General features: G+C 39.5%; 1 protein-coding gene across 1 annotated transcript in view; it reads left to right on the top strand.

Moving 5' to 3' along the window:
- The window catches only part of COL19A1 (collagen type XIX alpha 1 chain), a 351,927-nt gene that overhangs the window by 34,241 nt on the left and 296,149 nt on the right, over window positions 1–21,537 (top strand). The window contains exons 7-8 of the mRNA XM_040262167.1: window positions 12,753–12,797; window positions 15,525–15,569. Coding sequence (XP_040118101.1) covers window positions 12,753–12,797; window positions 15,525–15,569 — 90 coding nt within the window. The remainder of the gene's footprint in view (window positions 1–12,752; window positions 12,798–15,524; window positions 15,570–21,537) is intronic.

Below are 21,537 nucleotides of genomic sequence, written 5' to 3'. Positions count from 1 at the left end.
TACTTTTTAAGTAGATAAATTAAGATTTTAATTGGACATTATCAAACTCTCAAAAATGTATAGAGTGGACAGAAAAGTAAGAAGATATAGTAGACCTGAAATGCACTATGAACCAATTCAGCATAATTAAGATTTATACAATTTTCATACAACAGTAAGATACAAATTCTAAGTTCCCATACACCAAGAGACACTGGAATATATTCAGGGGGACAAAACAAGGTGTAAAAACTTCATGGTCTACAGGTATTGAAATCACATAGAGTCTGTTCTCTTATTACCGTGGAATTATGTTATTATAGAAATTCAATATCAAAAGATATTTGAAAATAGCCCACATAATTTAAAGTGCAATGTGACATTTACCAAGAGACATCTTTGGCCTAGCCACTGAAAGCCTCAATAAAGTTAAAAGACTGACAAAACACAGAGGGTGATTGCAGAGAAAAAAACATTTAAATGAAAAATTACCATCAAAATGAGAAATAAATATCAAGTATACTTTAGAAACCCCATGTATTTGGAAATTAAATGTGAAGTCTATAGACCCTTATTTTAGGCTCAATATTTTGATTTAGTAGGAAAAAAGTGAAATTTAGTTTGCTTATTTAAAATACATTTGAACCAATAGTACATAAGTGTTCCTTTTTCTCTGCATCTTTGGCAACAGTTGTTATCTTTCGTCTTTTTTTTTTTTTATGAAAGTCATTCTAACAGATGTTAAATGATATTTCCTTGTGGTTTTGTTTGCATTTCTTTAAGTTAATGATTCTGAACACCTTTTCATGTACATGTTGGCCATTTGTATGACTTCTTTTGAGAAATGTCAATAATCTGCCTGTCCTTAGAGATAACTCTCCCAACCTCAGAAAATTATGTCCACCTCTCGAAAATCATCAGCATGTTTTTCACCCAATGAAAGGATTTTGTGTAGCTTTACCTTCTGAAATAAGTACTACTATGAAAACAATAAAGTTTTATTTTGTTTGGTTTCCAAATTCAAATTATATTTGAAATATTCTTTCAATTTGCCACACCTGACTCTCTGGAGATCTTGTCCGTCCTGCACGTCCACCTCCAGGCAGGCCAGTCATGGGAACACTCTCCAGATTAACCTAATCTCAACATCTAACCAAAAAATTCTCCCTTTATGCTCTCCACCAAATATGCTTTTGATATCTAAATATGTATATTTTTTATTCACTTGACCAAAAATATTTAGATATTCATTTGATCAAAAATACAAGTGTTTCACTTACTGTCATGACTATTTTTTTTTAAAAAATCAAACTTCTAGAGGTAAAAAGTCACATGCACTAAGGCGCCAGAGTAGTGTATATGATAACGTGGTGAGAGTTGCCAAGTTGCACTTCTTAAAAATAGCCAGACTGACTATCCTCACTGTGATCTGTTTTGTGTGACGGGTCTTTTTACCGTAAACTCTGAAGCCCCCAGTATTTGTAGCAGGATGAGACTAAACTGGGCAAACCCATTGTTCTCTAACTGTCTTTGTATTTCTTTTCTGTTGGAAAACGAAATGACTCTGATCTTTGCATCTCAATTTTCCCTTAAAAAGACATTTTATGAGAAGACTGCAGCTTCAGGAAATAAAGGCAGATGCTGTTACAATTTATGAAAGCGTAGACAAGGGTGGTAGCTGTTCTGAATTATAATGAACTCTGCAGCAGCCCTGGTCCAGATGTAGCATTAATGTCTGAGAAACTCTGAAACTTACAGGAGTGTTTTGAGAAAACTGCAGAATTTTTGTCATTTGGCCTTCTCCCTGTATTATCTGGTTTTACCCAGCTTGCCAGTGAAATTAAGAATTTTCAAGTTAAAAAAGTTAAAATATCTATTTATATGTGACAACTTATTGTCTGAATTGCAAACTAAATAAGGAGAAAAAAAGTGCAACACAGCTTTATTCTAAAAATGGGATATTTCCGTTCTATGAATTGTCAAGATTTATAAAACTGGTACGGGCTCTATGTTAGAGAAAATACTTCTTAACAGAGAATCACATGTATACTCTTGTATTTCAGAGAATTCTGCAGTAAATGAAGGTATAGTTAAATCTGGACATAAGATTGAACTTCTTATCATAAGCAATGTCTATTTATGGAAAAAAAATGACCACAAAGAAAATAGTTTTGTCAGACTACTTGTTGGCTTCACTTACTAAAGTTACAAGAATGATACTTAAATTATCAGTGAAAAGTGACTGTCTTTACCTAGTGTGAGTCTCATTTAATTGTCTTATCTGTGGGCAGTATATTGATACAGCTAGCACCAAAATAAACAGAAACCTGAGAAGGACAGAGGTAATAGAAGAACAGGAAAGAGAAAAAGAAACTTGCTCACTCTGCAGTTGATTTTATTTCTTAATGGTTTCTTATTCCCTCCTAATGCCTTCCACTCACACCCCAAGTGGAGCAGTTGGCAGAGAACACAACAGATGGATGACAGGCTGGACACATGCAGTCTCTCTGGCACCCATGCACTCGACTTTTATTTGCTAAACAGTTAGCCAGATTTTAAGACACTAGTCTGCTAATGTTCCTGTTTGGTTTAATGCACTGTGAGAATCTAGCACACAAATATTAAAACATTGCCATAAAAAAGATTACACAGTCTCTGTTTCTCTGCGTAGTTGAGTGACACATTGTTTTATTCTTTTTTAGAATGTATTTTATTGAAGTATAGTTGATTTGCAATGTTGGGCTAATTGCTGCAAATTGATTCAGTTATACATATAATATATATACACATACATATATATATACATACACACATATACCTCCTCTTTCATATTCTTTCACATTATGGTTTATCACAGGGTACTGAATTCAGTTCCTTGTGCTGAACAGAACCTGGTTGTGTGGCCCTCCTATATAATAGTTTGCATCTGCTGTCCCAGCCTCCCACCCCACCCACCCCCCTGCCCTCCTGCACCCACAAGTCTGTTCTCTACGTCTGTGAGCCTGTTTCTGTTTTGTAGATATCTTCTCATGTGTCATTCTTTTAGATTCCACATAAAAGTGACATTGTATGATACTTGTCTTCCTCTGTCTGACTTACTTCACTTAGTATGATCATCTCTAGATTCATCTATGTTGCTGCAAATGACATTATTTCATATTTCAATTTACTTTATAACTGAGGCTTCCCTGCTGGCTCAGTGGTAAAGAATCTGCCTGCCAATTCTTTGAGAGTACAAGAGGTGTGGGTTTGATTCCTGGGTCAGACAGATCCCCTGGAGAAGGAAATGGCAACCCACTCCAGTACTCTTGCCTGGGAAATCTCATGGACAGAGAAGCCTGGTGGGCTACAGTCCAAGGGGTTGCAAAAGAGTCAGATAAATCTTAGAGACTAAACAACAACAAATGCCAGAATACTCCATTCTATACGGGCACCACATCTTGTTTATCCATTCATCTGTCAGTGGACATTTAGCCTGTCTCTATGTCTTGGCTATTGTGGATTGTGCTGCTTGAACATAGGGATGCATGTATCTTTTCTAACTGCAGTTTTGTCCTCATTATTTTATTCCTGGTGTAGATTTCTGAGATATGCAGTAATGGGTTTAGAGATGCACTTGGTATTTTCTATAGATGTCTACAAGCTCAGATATTAGGATTTTCTTAATATGGATGGTTCTAAACGAGATTTTAGCAGCTTGGTCAGGGACGTTATAGCCCATGGAAGGTCCTTCCTGAGCCTGCTGGGTAAGAGAAGAAGGTTCTTGAGGATAACCACAGACAGTCAGTATGTTTCTTTCCTCCCACCATCACTGCATTTTCACAGATTACTGAATTCAAACACAAGAAAAATTGCATCTTTTTCACGAAGGCTTCTTGGCTGCAAGGCAGAATTAGGAGCCCTGGAGTCTGCTCACATAGCACTTTATTTTCATTACCCACATAGTCTGTGTCCTGGTCCCCCATGTGAGCTCCTAGAGAACAAGGGCTAGGGGTGCCCCTCCTGCCTATCACCCCATCACCCAGCCAGCACGTGGCACCTGCTTGGTTATGCCTAATGCTTGTTGAGTTGTTCAGAACTCAGGGGGACTTAGCTCCAGGACAATAAAGAAGAGAAACACAAGGTGATTGTTAGAAAATCATTCTGAGGAGGATTGGAAAGGCCCCTGGATGCTGAAAGTCGTCAGTGAAAGTCTCTGGTACTGTCTGCAGAAGTGGGGTTTGGGGAAGCAGGAGCAGAGGGGAGAGTGTGCAGCCCCAGAACTGGCTTCCCATCTCCCCAGGAGCAAGCAGGCTGTCCCTTTTCTCTCAAGCAGAAATCTCCAGGTGATCTTGCTGTCTTGTCCTCTGTGTTAGGTTTGGAAATCTCCTGACTTTCTTACAACATTGCAAAGATGTGTTCTTCCTCCAGACTTTCACAACCATTTCCCTCAGGACTAAGGATAAGTAGCTGGTGCCTTCAGTGTCTTCAGCTGAATTAACTGATGTGGAATAGAACTATAAATTACTCAACACGAGCACTACGGACTGGAAGTAGTTTGCAGTTATGGGTGTCTCACTGTCCCCAACAGGAGCCTACTGATGACACTGTCCCCCTCGTTATATCTTCAGTTGTCTTCCATGTGTTAGAATATGTGACTCAGATGTCCGCTACTCCTCTCCAGATATTTCAGTGGATGATTCACTCCGCTTGTCTTCCGTTTCCCTGGTACTTTTGTGATGCTTCAAGATCACGTCAAGACTGCCTTCCAGCTGCTCTCACGAGAAAGTGAAACATCCACACACTCATTCTTAACAGATCCACTTTAAGAAAGCCATTCTGATGACATAAATCTGGAGCGCAGATTTTGTAATGAGGTCAGCAACATTGGCCAAAACTCAAATCCCTAACTTGGCTATAAGTGGAAAGAGATGTTTACTTCCCCAAACTATTTCAAAATTTTTTGTTTTATATTTGAATAATGTGGTACAGAGTCCGGCTGCAGTGCAGGAGACTTGGGATCCCTTGGTCAGGAAGATCCCCTGGAGAACGGAATGGCTGGCTACCCACTCCAGTATTCTTTTCAGGAGAGTCCCATGGACAGAGAAGCCTGGTGGGCTACAGTGGATGGGGTCACAAACAGTTGAATATGACTGAGTGACTTTCACTTTCTTTCTTTCCTTTTTTCCAGTGTAATTTGCACTCCAGTAATTTGAAAAAGGATTGTAAAAATATCCTCTTTGAAAGGAGAACTTAGCAGTTTTAGTTGACTACATATTTACTGTATATGCAAGCAATTTAGCCTTGAAAAAGCAAGTCATAGTAATGCAAATATTGTGTAGTATCCAGAACAAGATTGTGTGTGTGTGTGTGTGTGTGTGAGTCCTAATCTCTACTCTGTGCACTTGAGATTATGTGTGGAATAAATAATGTGCTGAGTTCTCAGTGCCACATTTTAGAGTGTGTGTGCCCAGGGGACAGTTACAGTGACATTGAAGGACTCCAAACACTCATTTGAAAAATGATTGGCTTGCTAAATAAGCTTCATGCTGACAGAAAGGGATGTCGTGTGTAAAACCCATATGATATTTGTCCTGTGTGAAATAAGACCAGTGGGCAGAAATTTGGGGCTCAGAAGACACTGTTTCAGTATCACACATCAAACTGCGTTGTTTTGTTGTCCACAATACAAAGTAAACTGTGAACATGCCTGACTTTAAAGAGCTTTCAATAGGGTCAGTACCTTAATATTCTTTGGTGAAACTGGTGGATACAAATGTATAAATTTACCCCTGACCCTGTGTTTAAGAATACTCCCCCTGCTTGTTTTCTAGTGTGTTCCTCTGCATATACTGTGCACACGCACATGCATAGACTCAGGTTAAAAGTTTCTACTAACAGTAGATGTTGAATTCACCTGTTACTAACTCCCCATGTTTATATTACTGTGATTAAGACATGTGTTGACCATGTATTACTTTTGGTGGGCTGGCTTTCTCTTCTTTGAAAGATTCACAAAAATAAGTAATAATAGGATCTCATTCATTTTTTTATGAAGAATGTTTTAAATTTGCCCTATTCTGAACATTCATGTGAATATATCTTCATGTGTTAGCTGCATAAAGGATCCAACAAATACAAGAGTTAAAAAAGTTTGACGTTTTCAATCCTATGCAGTATATAGCTTTTTTAATTTAACAATTTAGCTTTTGAAATGAAGTCTTCACACATAGGAGGAAAAAATACTCCTCCCTGAAATAAAAGGACTCTGATTGGATGAAATATCTGAAAAAAACATAGGAGGTATATGTTTTATTTCCTAAAATATTTAGTTGAGTGGCAGGAATGTAAGAACCATATAAAAATTCAATCACGAAAGATTATGGTCTAAGTACAGCAGGACTGTTGTCGGAAATGCAGAGATCAGGTTGCTGCTGCTGCTGCTGCTAAGTCACTTCAGTTGGGTCCGACTCTGTGTGACCCCATAGACGGCCTCCCACCAGGCTCCACAGTCCCTGGGATTCTCCAGGCAAGAACACTGGAGTGGGTTGCCATTTCCTTCTCCAGCACATGAAAGTGAAAAGTGAAAGTGAAGTCGCTCAGTCATGTGTGACTCTTTGTGACCCCATGGACTGCAACCCACCAGGCTCCTCCGTCCATGGGATTTTCCAGGCAAGAGTACTGGAGTGGGTTGCCATTGCCTTCTCCAGAAGTCAGGTTAGTGATACACAAAATCAAAATCAGATTTACTTTTGGCTTCCTCCTTTATTGGTTTTCATGTTAGGATTCTGGCATTTCACTTCAGATATATGTTCGAGCTATTTCACTCAACACTCAATTTAAGTAAATTTTCTATTAATGAATATGAATTAATTAGTGGGAAAAGGTGATGGGATTCCAGTTGAGCTATTTCAAATCCTAAAAGATGATGCTGTGAAAGTGCTGCACTCAATATGACAGCAAATTTGGAAAACTCAGCAGTGGCCACAGGACTGGAAAAGGTCAGTTTTCATTCCAGTCACAAAAAAGGTAATGCCAAAGAATGTTCAAACTACCACACAATTGCACTCATCTCACACACTAGCAAAGTAATGCTCAAAATCCTCCAAGCCAGGCTTCAGCAATACATGAACCGTGAACTTCCAGATGTTCAAGCTGGTTTTAGAAAAGGCATAGGAACCAGAGATCAAATTGCCAACATCCAGTGGATCATAAAAAAAGCAAGAGAGTTCCAGAAAAACATCTATTTCTGCTTTATTGACTATGCCAAAGCCTTGACTGTGTGGATCACAATCAACTGTGGAAAATTCTGAAAGAGATGGGAATACCAGACCATCTGACCTACCTCTTGAGAAACCTGTCTGCAGGTCAGGAAGCAACAGTTAGAGCTGGACGTGGAACAACAGACTGGTTCCAAATCGGAGAAGGAGTACATCAAGGCTGTATATTGTCACCCTGCTTAATTAACTTATATGCAGAGTACATCATCAGAAATGCTGGGCTGGAAGAAACACAAGCTGGAATCAAGATTGCCGGGAGAAATATCAATAACCTCAGATATTTAGATGACACCACCCTTATGACAGAAAGTGAAGAAGAAATAAAGAGCCTCTTGATGAAAGTGAAAGAGGAGAGTGAAAAAGTTGGCTTAGCGTGCAACATTCAAAAAACTAAGATCATGGCATCTAGTCCCATCACTTCATGGCAAATAGATGGGGAAACAGTAGAAACAGTGGCTGACTTTATTTTTCTGGGCTCCAAAATCACTGCAGATGCTGATTGCAGCCATGAAGTTAAAAGACGCTTGCTCTTTGGAAGGAAAGTTATGACCAACCTAGAGAGCATATTAAAAAGCAGAGACATTACTTTGCCAACAAAGGTCCATCTAGTCAAGGCTATCGTTTTTCCAGTAGTCATGTCTGGATGTGAGAGTTGGACTATAAAGAAAACTGAGCACAGAATTGATGCTTTTGAACTGTGGTGTTGGAGAAGACTCTTGAAAGTCCCTTGGACTGCAAGGAGATCCAACCAGTCCATCCTAAAGGAGATCAGTCCTGAATATTCACTGGAAGGACTGATGCTGAAGCTGAAAGTCCCATACTTTGGCCACCTGATGCAAAGAACTGACTCATTGGAAAAGACCCTGATGCTGGGAAAGATTGAAGGCAGGAGGAGAAGGGGACAACAGAGGATGAAATGGTTGGATGGCACCACTGACTCAGTGGACAGGAGTTTGAGTAAGCTCTGGGAGTTGGTGATGGACAGGGAGGCCTGGCGTGCTGCGGTCCATGGGGTCATGAAGAGTTGGACACAACTGAGGGACCGAACTGAACTGAACTGTGAAGTTGAAGGCACGCTATGTGTTGCAGTAATAACATAATGACAATGCTCTCAGCAGCAATGTTAGATTTTTTTTCCCCTGCTTTTTATTACTCATATCCATCTGTGGCCCATTTGAACCTTGAATTCATAATAAGAAAGGAACACAGGCCCTTTGATGGAAAAACCTGAAGTACAAAGTACATGCTACAGAAATAAGCTTTGAACATTACAGTAGAGACAAGAAGCATTTATTGTAATTTTCTTTCAATAATGGGCTAAAATATTGATGGGAAGCCAAAGAAGTTTCTTAATTCTTCCTGTGCTGAGACTAGGAACACCGGGGGACAGCAAGAGTTTAGAAAAAACAGCGGACAGCTCCTCCAGTAATTTCAAGCAGGCATTCATTGAATAGAATTCAATTAGATCCCAAGCTGCATGGGCACAAGAGTTTTGAAACTGTGATTCAGAGTTAGGAAGGTTCATTCTATTGACACAAATTAACTTTTAGATAAAATCTTGACAGGAGAAAGATGGTCTCTTAATCTCTCAAACAAAATTTTGTGCTTTAAGACTATTATTTCCTTCTGCTGTCATGCTATGCTGTGCTTAGTCGGTCAGTCGTGGCTGACTCTTTGCAACCCCATGAACTATAGCCCTCCAGGCACCTCTGTCCGTGGGGACCCTCCAGGCAGGAATACTGAAGTGGGTTGCTATGTGCCATCCAGTCCTCCAGCGGATCTTCCCAACCCAAGGATCAAACCAAGGTCTCCCACATTACAGGTGGATTCTTTACTTTCTGAGCCGTCAGGGAAGGCCCAGAACAGTGGAGCGGGTAGCTTATCCCGCCTGCATGGAAATCTTCCCCACCCAGGAATCACATGTGGTCACCTGCATTGCAGGTGGATTCTTTACCAGCTGGGCCACCAGGGAAGGCCAGTTGTTATGCTACTTAATAATATTTTGGGATAGAGTCAAAAACAATATGCTAACTTGTCCCTCAGGGACTGGAAAAATGCCAAATGGTTTTAAATGATTATAAGTTTCTATGTCAGACCTCTCTGGTAACTTTGAGAAAATCTGTGAGAAGAAAGTAAATGTTTCTGAATACCAGACTTGCACACTTTAAGCATCAGAAGTTTCCTGATATCTCAAAATCTTTCACATGTTATTGTGTCACGTGAGGCCAACTCACTTCCTGGAGAGTGATTAGTGCTGTCAGTTGGGGTATCATGGAGTTTAGAATTATGTTTACAAAACAAATTTTTGGTCAGGAAAGAGCAGAGATCAATTAACACTGGCCATAGGAAAACATTTTCATTATAACAGTCATAAGACCAATGTCCATCAAAAAGAGAAGCATTCTTCCCTTTAAGGACTTTTGGTACCCAGTTGCCAGGTCATCCAGGTGTGACCCTAAATTGACATAACCCCAAGAGGTGGGTCTTTAGGTGACATTTCTCACAGCGCACGGCATATAAGCATGAACCGTGAGCAAAGAAAGCAGGGAGCTACTGGTACTACTCTCTTTTTTCCAAAAAGTATTTCTGGCAATGTGCACTGTCAGCATGCTTTACTGGATTACATACCATATCTTGTTATCATGTGTAACTTGTAATATGATATAAAACGTTATATTGAACCAACCAATGAAAATAATTGTGTTCCTTATGGACAAATGGGCATAGCTCTGTGATGAGTAACAGAAGCTGTTTCCATAAAATGCACCCTGGGGTCAAATCAGAATGTGCTTTGACTGTCACTTTATTAAACAAAATGGGAAGTTTCTAATGTAATTGTGGGATGCCTGAGGTCTAAAACTATATACCTTTTTAAATAATATAAATTTATTACATAGATAAGTACATTGTATTTTATTGCGGCTTCAACACTTCTTAAACTTAGCCACAAAATTTTGCCTTTGCTTTTCCAGTATATTCTGTGATAATAGCAGTTTTACTGTGCAACACAGATAATTTAATTTAACTGAAGAAAAGCCTTCATCTTTAAAATTATGTGCATGTATATAGCAGTATGGGGCATCCCAGGTGCCTCAGTGATGAAAGAATCTGCCTGCCAGTGCAGGAGAGGGGGGTTGGGCCCTGAGTCAGGAAGAGCCCCTGGAGGAGGAAATGGCAACCCACTCCAGTATTCTTGCCTGGAAAATCGTGTGGACAGAGGAGCCTGGCAGGCTGCAATCCATGGGGTCACAAAGTATTGGACATGAATTCGTGAGCACACACACAGAGCACTAGGCTGCTGCTAAAAATGATGGAACCTTTCCAGAAATGTACTAATGGATGAAATGAGAAAGATCTTTTTAGGCTTAAATAGAATATATTATTGCTACTTTAAAAATTGAAGACGTTATTTTTTTCTTCATATATTTGAATTCTATTTTAAAAATTCTAAGAAGTGATATCTAACTTCATTCTGGGTAATACTTTAAAAAACTATTGTCTTAAAAATGTTTGCTGGTAATAAAGTGGTCAATAGACTTGCTCGTTTGTTTTGAGCTTTCTAAACCTGGAAACACGAGAGCCCAGATCACTTCCTTGGAGCAGCTGAATTCCCGAGGCTCCACTGGGAATGTGCACATCCTCCCAGGGTATCTCATTCTAGCTCGTGTGATGTTTGCAAAGCAGGGCTTGTCAAAGAGATGGCCCGTGAATTTTAGTAATGGAAACTGATAGGCCTCTGCTGAAAACCTTCAGACCCAGCACAGGAACCAGATGGACTGGGAAGAACTGAAAATTCTCCCAAGTAATTGTTTCAAGTAAAAGAGCATCAGGCATGTCTTTAAAACTGATCTAAAGACAATCGACAGGAACGAGCAAGAAAGTTCATGCTCTTTATGTGTGTGTGTGTATGTGTATATATGTATACGTATGTGTATGTATACTGAACGTTCAGTTCAGTTCAGTTGCTCAGTCGTGTCTGACTGTTTGCGACCCCATGAGCCGCAGCACGCCAGGCCTCCCTGTCAATCACCAACTTCCGGAGTCCACCCAAACCCATGTCCATTGAGTCAGTGATGCCATCCAACCATCTCATCCTCTGTCGTCCCCTTCTCCTCCCACCTTCAATCTTTCCCAGCATGAGGGTCTTTTCAAATGAGTAAGCTCTCCGCATCAGGTGGCCAAGTATTGGAGTTTCAGCTTTAGCATCAGTCCTTCCAATGAACACCCAGGACTGATCTTCTTTAGGATGGACTGGGTGGATCTCCTTGCAGTCCAAGGGACTCTCAAGAATCTTCTCTAACACCACAGTTCAAAAGCATCAATTCTTCTATGCTCAGCTTTCTTTATAGTCCAACTCTCACATCCATACATGACTACTGGAAAAACCATAGCCTTGACTAGACAAACCTTTGTTAGCAAAATAATATCTCTGCTTTTTAATATGCTGTCTAGGTTGGTCATAACTTTCCTTCCAAGGAGTAAGCATCTTTTAATTTCATGGCTGCAATCACCATCTGCAGTGATTTTGGAGCCCAGAAAAATTAAGTCAGCCACTGTTTCCACTGTTTCCCCATCTATTTGCCATGAAGTGATGGGATCGGATGCCATGATCTTAGTTTTCTGAATGTTGTGCTCTAAGCCAACTTTTTCACTCTCCTCTTTCACTTTCATCAAGAGGCTCTTTATGTCTTCTTCACTTTCTGTCATAAGGGTGGTGTCACATGCATATCTGAGGTTATACACATATGTATATATGTGTGTGTGAATATATATAGTTGTTGCTGTTGTTATTAAGTCACTAAGTTCTATCCAACTCTTTGTGACCCCATGGACTGTAGCATTCCAGGCTCCTCTGTTCTCTGCTATCCCCCTGAGTTTGCTCAAATTCATGTCCATTGAGCTGGTGGTGCTATATATATACACACAAACATATATATATACAAACACACAGGCACACACATAGATACACAGACATAAGTTTTTAGATAAGAGGTCACCAGAACAAAATCTTTTCCATGAGACAATGATGAGGGGCAGTTAGATGTACAGAAGTGAATTATGTGAACTCTAATTCCAGTTCTATCTCCTGATTGTATAATCACCTGTAAGAAGATGGTCATAACAGTTTGTTGTCAGAACAGTGCTTAGCCTGTAGAGAACCTGTGTCAAACTAGAACATTATGCCCAGAGATTCGAAAGGGAAAATAAAATGAAGCACACTAAGTAGCATATGGAATGCATGGGCTGTCTAAACAGAGAGACCTACTTCAAATCTTAGGTGATGCTCCTAGTTAGGTGAAACCTGTCAGAGCCTCCGCGTTCTTATTTTCTAAATGAAAGTGCTAGTCCTGGAGTTGGCAGCTGAGGGGTGGATGCAAAGCCCTTGTACTCACTTAACATTCAGCATCAGGCTGCCTTGCCCCACAACTCTAGAACAGATGGTTAGAAATGCAGAAATTCTTCATTCGTTTGTGTTTTGTGACTAATGAAATGTATTCTGTGTGTTTCTTTTAGGGTGAAAATGGTTTATGTGGCACTCCAGGCTTACCTGGTCAAAAGGTAAACAGTTTTTTTTAATGTTTCATGTTAGTTAAGAACTTTTAACATCTCAAAAGTTGAAGTTGCATATAATATAGTGAATATACAGGAAATTTGGTGAGACTGAATTAGTCCCCTGACTCAACCACTACTTGATCTTTCTTCCCAAAGAGAACCCATGGTAGCGATCCCTTCTCAGAGGAGCTACTCTAGGGGAGAGCTTTTTGAGAAGGGCTTGGCCACACGCTTCTCTGGAGAATGGGTAGTGGTGCTTTCTGAGGCCTGGGAGTGTGACAGCTGCTCTGGGAATGTTTTCACCAAGAGTCTAAATTTTGGTGGTATTTAGTCACTCAGTCATGTCTGACTCTTTGGTGACCCCATGGACTGTAGCCTGCCAAGCTCCTTTGTTCGTGGGATTTCCCAGGCAAGAATACTGGAGTGTGTTGCCATTTTCTTCTCCAGGGGATCTTCCTGACCCAGGGGTCAAACCCAGGTCTCCTGCATTGGCAGGTGGATTCTTAACTGCTGAGCCCCCAGGGAAGCTAAATGAAGTCTAGAACAGGATTGACTGCTTTTGACTATTTGTGGTTACTTTTTTTCCCTTTTTGTTATTTCCCAGATTGAGCTAAATGTAATAGTTACAATGGCATACAATATTAAATATTGCAAAGATGTTGCAGCTGATCTCAAAAAATGTTTCAGAATGATAAATTTGTAAATAATAAGGACTTTTGTACTGGCCAGATTCTTTGGGCCTAGAATCTTTCTTTTCACCAAGGTGAACTTCATTTCATCCTTTACTGTCCAAAGGCTGGTTTCTTCTGGGGAGAAATATGATTGGATGTGACCAGCATTTTTGGAAACACGGAGACTGGCTTATTCCAGTTTTCTGAAGAGATGAGGGGCCACTTTGGGTGGAGCCAGCTGTCATGATACCACCCAGATAACCCACCACAGGGGAGAGCATCATTGATGCGATATTAAATGTCCACCAGTCATGTCATCTCTTTGCTCTGGAGATGTTTCACAGACTTCAGCAACCAGAAGTCAGAAGTGACTATAGCATCTAGGTTTTGCTCTGTAGCTAAAAAATTACCATAAAAGATAGGCAGTGATCTATAGTGATAGCTTTTGAAGAAATCTTCCTTTACTTGCTTGATGAAAATACCAAGATTGATCTGGCAGAGAAGAAACAGCAAGCCTCTGCATTTGTTCCCAGCAGTTCTAGACAAAACCTAGTAATACAGCATGCGCCGCATCTGTAAGTTGAGCTGCCAGCCAAAGCATGTGTAGATTTATCTGCTGGGAAACAGTTTTGGACTTTCCAGCAGTTGTTTGTGGTGGCTGCCTCATGCTGGCATTGTGGCTGGGGTACTGGGCCATTTAGCAGCTTCGTGTCAGCTTGAATCAACAGATCAAGTTAAAGTCTATATTTTAGGAAAAATGGCAGGAAAAAGACCACACATTCAGTGGCAAATGTACCCAAATCTAACTTGCTTTCTTTCCTGGTACCTTTTTGAGTATAGATGAAGCAGAAAGTCAAAGTGTTAATGGCTAAGTCATGTCTGACACTTTGCAATCCCGTCGACTGTAGCCCACCAAGCTCCTTTGTCCATGGAATTCTCCAGGCAGGAATACTGGAGTAGGTAACTATTCCTTCTCCAGGGGACATTCCCTACCTAGGGATCGAACCTGGGTCTCCTGCATTGCAGGCAGATTCTTTACCGTATGGGACACCAGATGAAGCAGAAGTAATTATTTAATGATGTATATATGTGTCCATACACACACATACATATGATTTTATATATAATATACATAGACTATATATACACATATTAAAAACCTGCATTTCTTTTCTAATGTATGAATGTAAATTATATTGTGTCACTTTGTTTGAAGAATTGCAGAAAAAAACTGGAGATAAAAAACCCTTCATTGCCTTGTCTTGGTGCACTCAGGAAATGTTTACTGAGCACTTCTTGTAGGTGGAGGGGTGTGTATGACCCTCCCCAACATTTCCTTGCTGGCTATATTGTCATGAGTGCCTGACATACGTTTGGCATTCAATGAATAGTTATTGATTGTATGAATGAAACATCGGTGCTCTAAATATCTGTACAGAGTTAAGTGGGAAAATAAGCTTGTCAGATCAGAGAGGTTTAGTGGAAGAACAGGGAGTTTCTACCTCTCAGAGTCAATATGGTGAGTGAGAGCCCACCCTGTTCTGTGCTGGAGAGGCAGGCCATCTGGGCAGGAAAGAGCCTGGTGCTGGCTTCAGAGCTGGAGCCAGAACTCTCAGCTCATTCATCACACACCTCTCCCTGGAATGGCCTTCATGGAAGTCAGCTTGAGAAGGACGTTCCTACTGGGTCTAGTGGCATAAACAGTGAGAGAGTAGTAATAGCAATAGTGACTGACAGTCTTTGCCAGGCACACTATTTGATGCATTCAATTGTGAAAAAACCTATGAGAAAGGTCTTATGGATAGAGAAATTCAGGCTTATGGGTATCAAATTGCACTGGAAGTAGTGAAACTAGAGCTTGTACCCTGGAAGATTATTCCTTCAGTCAGTAATTAAAATTTTGTGTAACTTTAATATTGGTTTTCAGCTTATATTTTAGAAACATTTTAATATATACAGTTACTGATTTTTCAAATTTAGAAACTATTACTTTTATTGTAATAATTACATGTGTTAAAAGAAGTGTACTTATTATTATACACATCATATTCCTCTTCTACAGGGAGAACAAGGTTTTGAAGGCAGCAAAGGAGAAACTGGCGAGAAGGTAAAGATCACTTTTCATACTTAACTGTGAGAACAAGCTGTGTTCTTGAAAACATTCTGAACTAGAATATCTAATTTGATTTTGTGCTTTCCATAAAATCAGTTCAGTGATTTTATAGAAATTCTGTAAAATATTTGTCTCACTTAGAGTAGACTTACCAAATCAGTGACTGTCAGACATCCTTCTAAACTTGTTTGGGTGGTAGTTATTTTTACACATTTCTAGTGAAATCATTCCACTGATACAGAAATGATTCAAATATTTACTATGTTTTTGTGTCATAACAGCACTGATGGATGATGACGTGTCCAACTCTAAATAAATGCTTAATTTATATGCCATCAGCGGAATTTTCCCTGAGGAAATAAATAGGTAGAACTAAATTAATTGTAATGGACAGGATCCAACAGAAAATGGGTGGCACATTCAAAATAGAACAGTGTGAAAGGGTTGAATAAAGGGAATATTTAAAAGGCAGAGGCAATGTTTTGGAAAACCAAGACCATGTGATATCACAGATCAGACATAGGAAACTCCTGAAATCCCCTCAAACTGCTGGTTACCAGACTCAGAGGTAAAGAGAACTCATGTGGAAAGGGCCGCAGATTGGAGCTGAGGCAAGTTGTTAACCCCTCTGTTCAAGCAATCTTTCTGAATCAATTCAAGCTGAAATCATTTGAATTTCAGTTCAAAGCAATGGGCTTTGAACTGAAAGTGCAGAAGATAGAGGTGTCTTTTAGTTGTTTAGTTGCCAAGTCGTGTCTGACTCTTTTGTGACTCTATGGACTGTAGCCCACCCGGCTCCTCTGTTCATGGAATTTTCTCTTTTTTTAACATAAATTTATTTATTTTAATTTGAGGCTAATTATTTTACAGTATTGTATTGGTTTTGCCATACATTGACATGAATCCGCCACGGGTGTACATGTGTTTCCCATCCTGAACCCCCCTCCCACCTACCTCCCCATATCATCCCTCTGGGTCATCCCGGGGCACCAGCCCCGAGCACCGTGTATCATGCCTCGAACCTGGACTGGCGATCTGTTTCACATATGATAATATACATGTTTCAATGCCATTCTCCCAAATCATCCCACCCTTGTCCTCTCCCACAGAGTCCAAAAGACTGTTCTATACATCTGTGTCTCTTTTGCTGTCTCTCATACAGGGTTATCATTACCATCTTTCTAAATTCCGTATATATGTGTCAGTATACTGTATTGGTGTTTTTCTTTCTGGCTTACTTCACTCTGTATAATCGACTCCAGTTTCATCCACCTCATTAGAACTGATTCAAATGTATTCTTTTTAATGGCTGAGTAATACTCCATTGTGTATATGTACCACAGCTTTCTTATCCATTCATCTGCTGATGGACATCTAGGTTGCTTCCATGTCCTGGCTATTATAAACAGTGCTGCGATGAACACTGGGGTACATGTGTCTCTTTCTATTCTGGTTTCCTCAGTGTGTATGCCCAGCAGTGGAATTGCTGGGTCATAAGGCAGTTCTATTTCCAGTTTTTTAAGGAATCTACACACCGTTCTCCATAGTGACTGTACTAGTTTGCATTCCCACCAACAGAGTAAGAGGGGAATTTTCCAGGCAAGAACTCTGGAGTGGGCTGTCATCTCCTACTCCAGAGGATCTTCCTGATGCAGGGATCGAAACTGCATCTCTTGCTTTGGCAGGTGGCTTCTTTCCCACTGAGCCACTATATAGGATAGAAGTGTCTTAGTCATCCAGAATTTCCCTTCACACAATCATTTGCATTCTTCTGCATTTCGTATGTCTAGCTTTATTTTCAAATAGAACAAAAACAGCACCATTCCTGTGTTTCATAAAATGCCATGTAATTGGACAGCCAGAACGGGGGCTGGAAGAGGGAAAAGATCATCTCAAATTAGACTGGGTGGCCTGTGTTGAGTTTTCTGGGCAGTGGTCAGTAACTTGCTTCTTCATTAGGTATTTATAGAGAGAATGAGCATCTATTACAATTATAAGATAAATTATGCATGTTATAAGCTATTTGGTAATTACGTTTCCTCACAGAACAGTGAGAGGGAGCCAGGACAGCCATACAATAAACCTATAACCGAGGAGTCCACTGAGTGATAATTGTTTTTTAAAAGAATCTTCTCTCTTAGGAGTCTCTTGGACATTTTTGCTTTAGAATAATGGTCATTGCAAGACCGTGGCATTAAATGAATGCTTTATTTACATACATTCTTATTTTATTAATGGGACTTTACCTGTAGGAATAAATGAGAATGAGCAAGAAAAACAGATATATTCTCTGTAATTTAAAGTCACCATCTCACTAAAATCTTGGTGGCTATTTTGATATTTTACATACAGAGTTGGTGTTGCTCAGTAATAAATAGTTTCTCACAGGTTATGAGTTACAGGAAAACATTCAATACATTTGGCTTCAAAGATTTTCCTTCTAATTCCTTATATCTGGTAACTGTTGCCTTCAAATAGTCTGTTTCACCAAGAGTGAAAATATTTATGGAGAATATGGTTGAGATATCAGAAAGAAAGCATCAAAGAGAAAAGACAATATCTTGAATGATAAGCACAACTCAAGTGGTTAATGGTCAAATGTAAGATTTATATAACAATCCTTATGTTAGAGAATGCTTTATTATTTACCATTTGTGGGATGTTTTAGTTTTTTCAGTGTTAATGTTGTTTAATTATGATACATGACCACACATAATTTTCCATAAGATAAATGACTGATATCAAGCCTTCATTTCTAGATTAGTAATTTTTTGTTTCTGTATTAGTTCAACAGGAAAATTATGTGCGGCACTCATTTCGGTGTGAAGCCAGAATGAAAGTTTTGGACTGCTTCTGTCGCAATTTGTTTTCTGAACAAAGTCAATTTCATTTGAGTTTCAGTTTTTTGTGGAAAACTGAGTATGCAGGGGAAATAAGACTCACCTTTCTTCCTTAGTTACTTTAATGTGTTTAAAATTAGTTGCAAAGTGAAATAATTCAGGGAGTTATTGTTAGAGATATCATATCTACTACAGCCACATGGCTACTGACCAAAAGAAGAAAAGTTTACCAACTAAAAGAAAATGCTACATGATGGTTTTCAGGTGACATTTCTGTACCTAATATAATAAGCCAAGTAGAGAAATCTGCTGCTTTTCTTTATGGCTAGAAAAGGAGCTTTCAGGGTGGCTTAGTCCAAACCTGTCACATGGTTCCTCAACGTATTGAAGATGCTGCACTCAGTTCAGACACCGCACACACAGTGAAACTTGAACAAGTGTAAAGGACCTCATTTGAAAACATATTTCTGAGTCTATTGCAGTTTATAACATGACAGAAACATAAATAATTCATTACCTGGACATGGACCAGACAAGTCAGTCCTGAAGCGAAAAGTACTTGAGAGAATCATTCTTCCCCTCAGAGGTTAGTTTATGGTACTGGTAGGACTCTCCCAGAAGACAGCCCTCTTCAGGGTCACCATGCTTTGGTTTATCTTAGGAACAACCTTGACTCACCACCCTGTTCCTGATTAGAACATCACCCAGGGATCCCTGGATCTCTGATAGCATGGCCCAGGAGACAGGAAGGGGGCGGTCTCTATTCCGGCTGAGGAACTGACCCCCAGCTGAGGTCTACATTGGAATTTCTCTGTTTCTGTCAGAGTGGTCATAACCATCCCTTCTTTGAGAGATTTTCCTTAGGTTCCTTCAGTATTACCATAGATGTTATGTGGCTACTGCTAGCAATAAACAAAGAGAAGAGTTCACTCTTATTTTTTAAATTCATATTATTAAAGTATAGTTGATTCACAATGTTGTGTTAATTTCTGCTGTACAGCAAAGTGACTCAGATATATATATTCTGTTTCGTATGCTTTGCCATTATGGAAAGTTCCACAGGACACTGTAGTTCCCTGTGCTATATGGTAGGGTCTTACTGTTTATTCATGCTATATGTAAAAGCTTGCATCTGCTAATCCCAGTTGTTAACCCATCCCTCCCCCAACCCCTCCCCTTGGTAGCAACAAATCTGTTCTCTGCCTGTGACTCTGTTTCTGTTTTGTAGATAGGTTCCTTTCTGTCATATTTGAGATTCCATGTGTCTTTCTCTTACTTTTATTTAGCTTTCTCTTAGATTTGCTTCACTTCGTATGATAATCTCTAGGTCCATCCATGCTGCTGCAAATGTCATTACTTCATTCTTTTTTATGGCTAAATAATATTCCATTGTATATATGTACCACATCTTCCTTATCCATTCCTCTGTTGATGGAAATTTACGTTACTTCCAGGCTTCTTGGCTTTTGTAAATAGTGCTGTGGTGAACATAGGGATGCATATATATCTTTTTTGAATTATATTAATAGTCTTCTCTGGATACATGCCCAGGAGCAAGATTGCTTTGGACTTCCCTCATAGCTCAGTCAGTAAAGAATCTGCCTGCAATGCAGGAGACCTGGGTTCGATTCCTGGGTTGGGAAGATCCCCTGGAGAAGAAAACGGCAACCCACTCCAGTATTCTTGCCTGGAGAATCCCATGGACAGAGGAGCCTTTTGGGCTACAGTCCATGGGGTTGCAAAGAGTCGGACATGACTGAGCGACTAAACTACCACAAGTAGTTTAGTTTTAATTTTTCGAGGAACCTCTATTCTGCTGTCCCTAGTGGCTGCACCAATTTATATTTCCACCAAGTGCAGGAGGGTTCACTTTTCTCCACACCCTCCCTAGCGTTTATTGTTTGTAGATTTTTTTAATGATGAGCTTTCTAACTGGTATGAAGTACTGAAGAGTCCACCAACTCTTTTGATGTAGCCAAATCATTTCTTGTTATATGACCAGAAATAAAGGTAAGAATTAGACTATGATTATCACCTTAGAAAAAGACCATTTGGCAGAGGTTCAGTGAGGTGATATTCATTCCTAAACCTAGATCCCAGTCTTTACTTTAGATCTTTGTGAAAATAGGAATATTACTTGGCTGCATTAATGAAAGGAAAGAGTAAATAGAAAAGCAAATGTAAGCATCCTCTTTAAAACAGAATTCAATATTTGTAAACAGTTGTTTCAGATCACGTAATTTAGTTTGCTTTTAAAATTATCATTTTTATATTGTCAATCAAACCTTAACTGAAGTTTAAAAACTAATTTCTTCAGCATTAAACTTGATTCTGCTGTACTTTATTGTTAAATATAATTTAATCATGAAAAGCCTGCAGTAGCAACTGTTACTCAGGTCACAGTGTTCCTGATATTTTATAGCTAAAATATTGCCCATTTTGGTTTATTCAACAGTGACATTTAAGATAACATGGGTACATGTGTGCATGCTAAATCACTTCAGTCATGTCCAACTCTTTGCAACCCTATGGACTATAGCCTTCTGGGCTCCTCGGTTCATGGGATTCTCTAGGCAAGATTACTGAAGTGGGTAGCCATGTTCTCCTCCAGAAAATCTTCTCCACCCAGGAATCAAACCCACATCTCTTCCGTCTCCTGCATTGGCAGGTGGGTTCTTTACCACTAGCACCACCTGGGAAGCCCAACATGGGCACACATAGCAGCAGATTCTTATAAGGATCTCAGATGCTTCAGCAAGTGTGAGACTTTTCCATTTGATATTAAACTTATTTGATCTCTTCAAGATCTTCTAAGTTTAGTGAAAAGGAAAAGAACCACCAAATTACTTTTGTCCACAGCTCCAGGAGATGTGACAGTGTGCAAGAGTTGACATATTCTGAAGCCCAGAGTGTTCATGATTCAGCAGGTTCTAACTCATTTTAAAAATTAGAGGCAGCATCTTAATCAATGATCTTTTCTTTTACTCTGAGTTAAACTAATAACAATAACTGCAGAACTAACAAAAGCATAAGATTCCTGCTTTAATTCATCTCTTAAAACTTTGGAAAACAGGTTGCTATAAATTTCCAGTGACTTACTTGTGATTTTTATTTTCTTCTAA

Source organism: Oryx dammah, unplaced genomic scaffold (assembly GCF_014754425.2).
Source record: "Oryx dammah isolate SB20612 unplaced genomic scaffold, SCBI_Odam_1.1 HiC_scaffold_19, whole genome shotgun sequence".
Lineage (NCBI taxonomy): Eukaryota > Metazoa > Chordata > Mammalia > Artiodactyla > Bovidae > Oryx > Oryx dammah.
The sequence above is the reverse complement of the archived record's forward strand: the minus strand, read 5'-3'. Positions and strand labels throughout refer to the sequence as shown.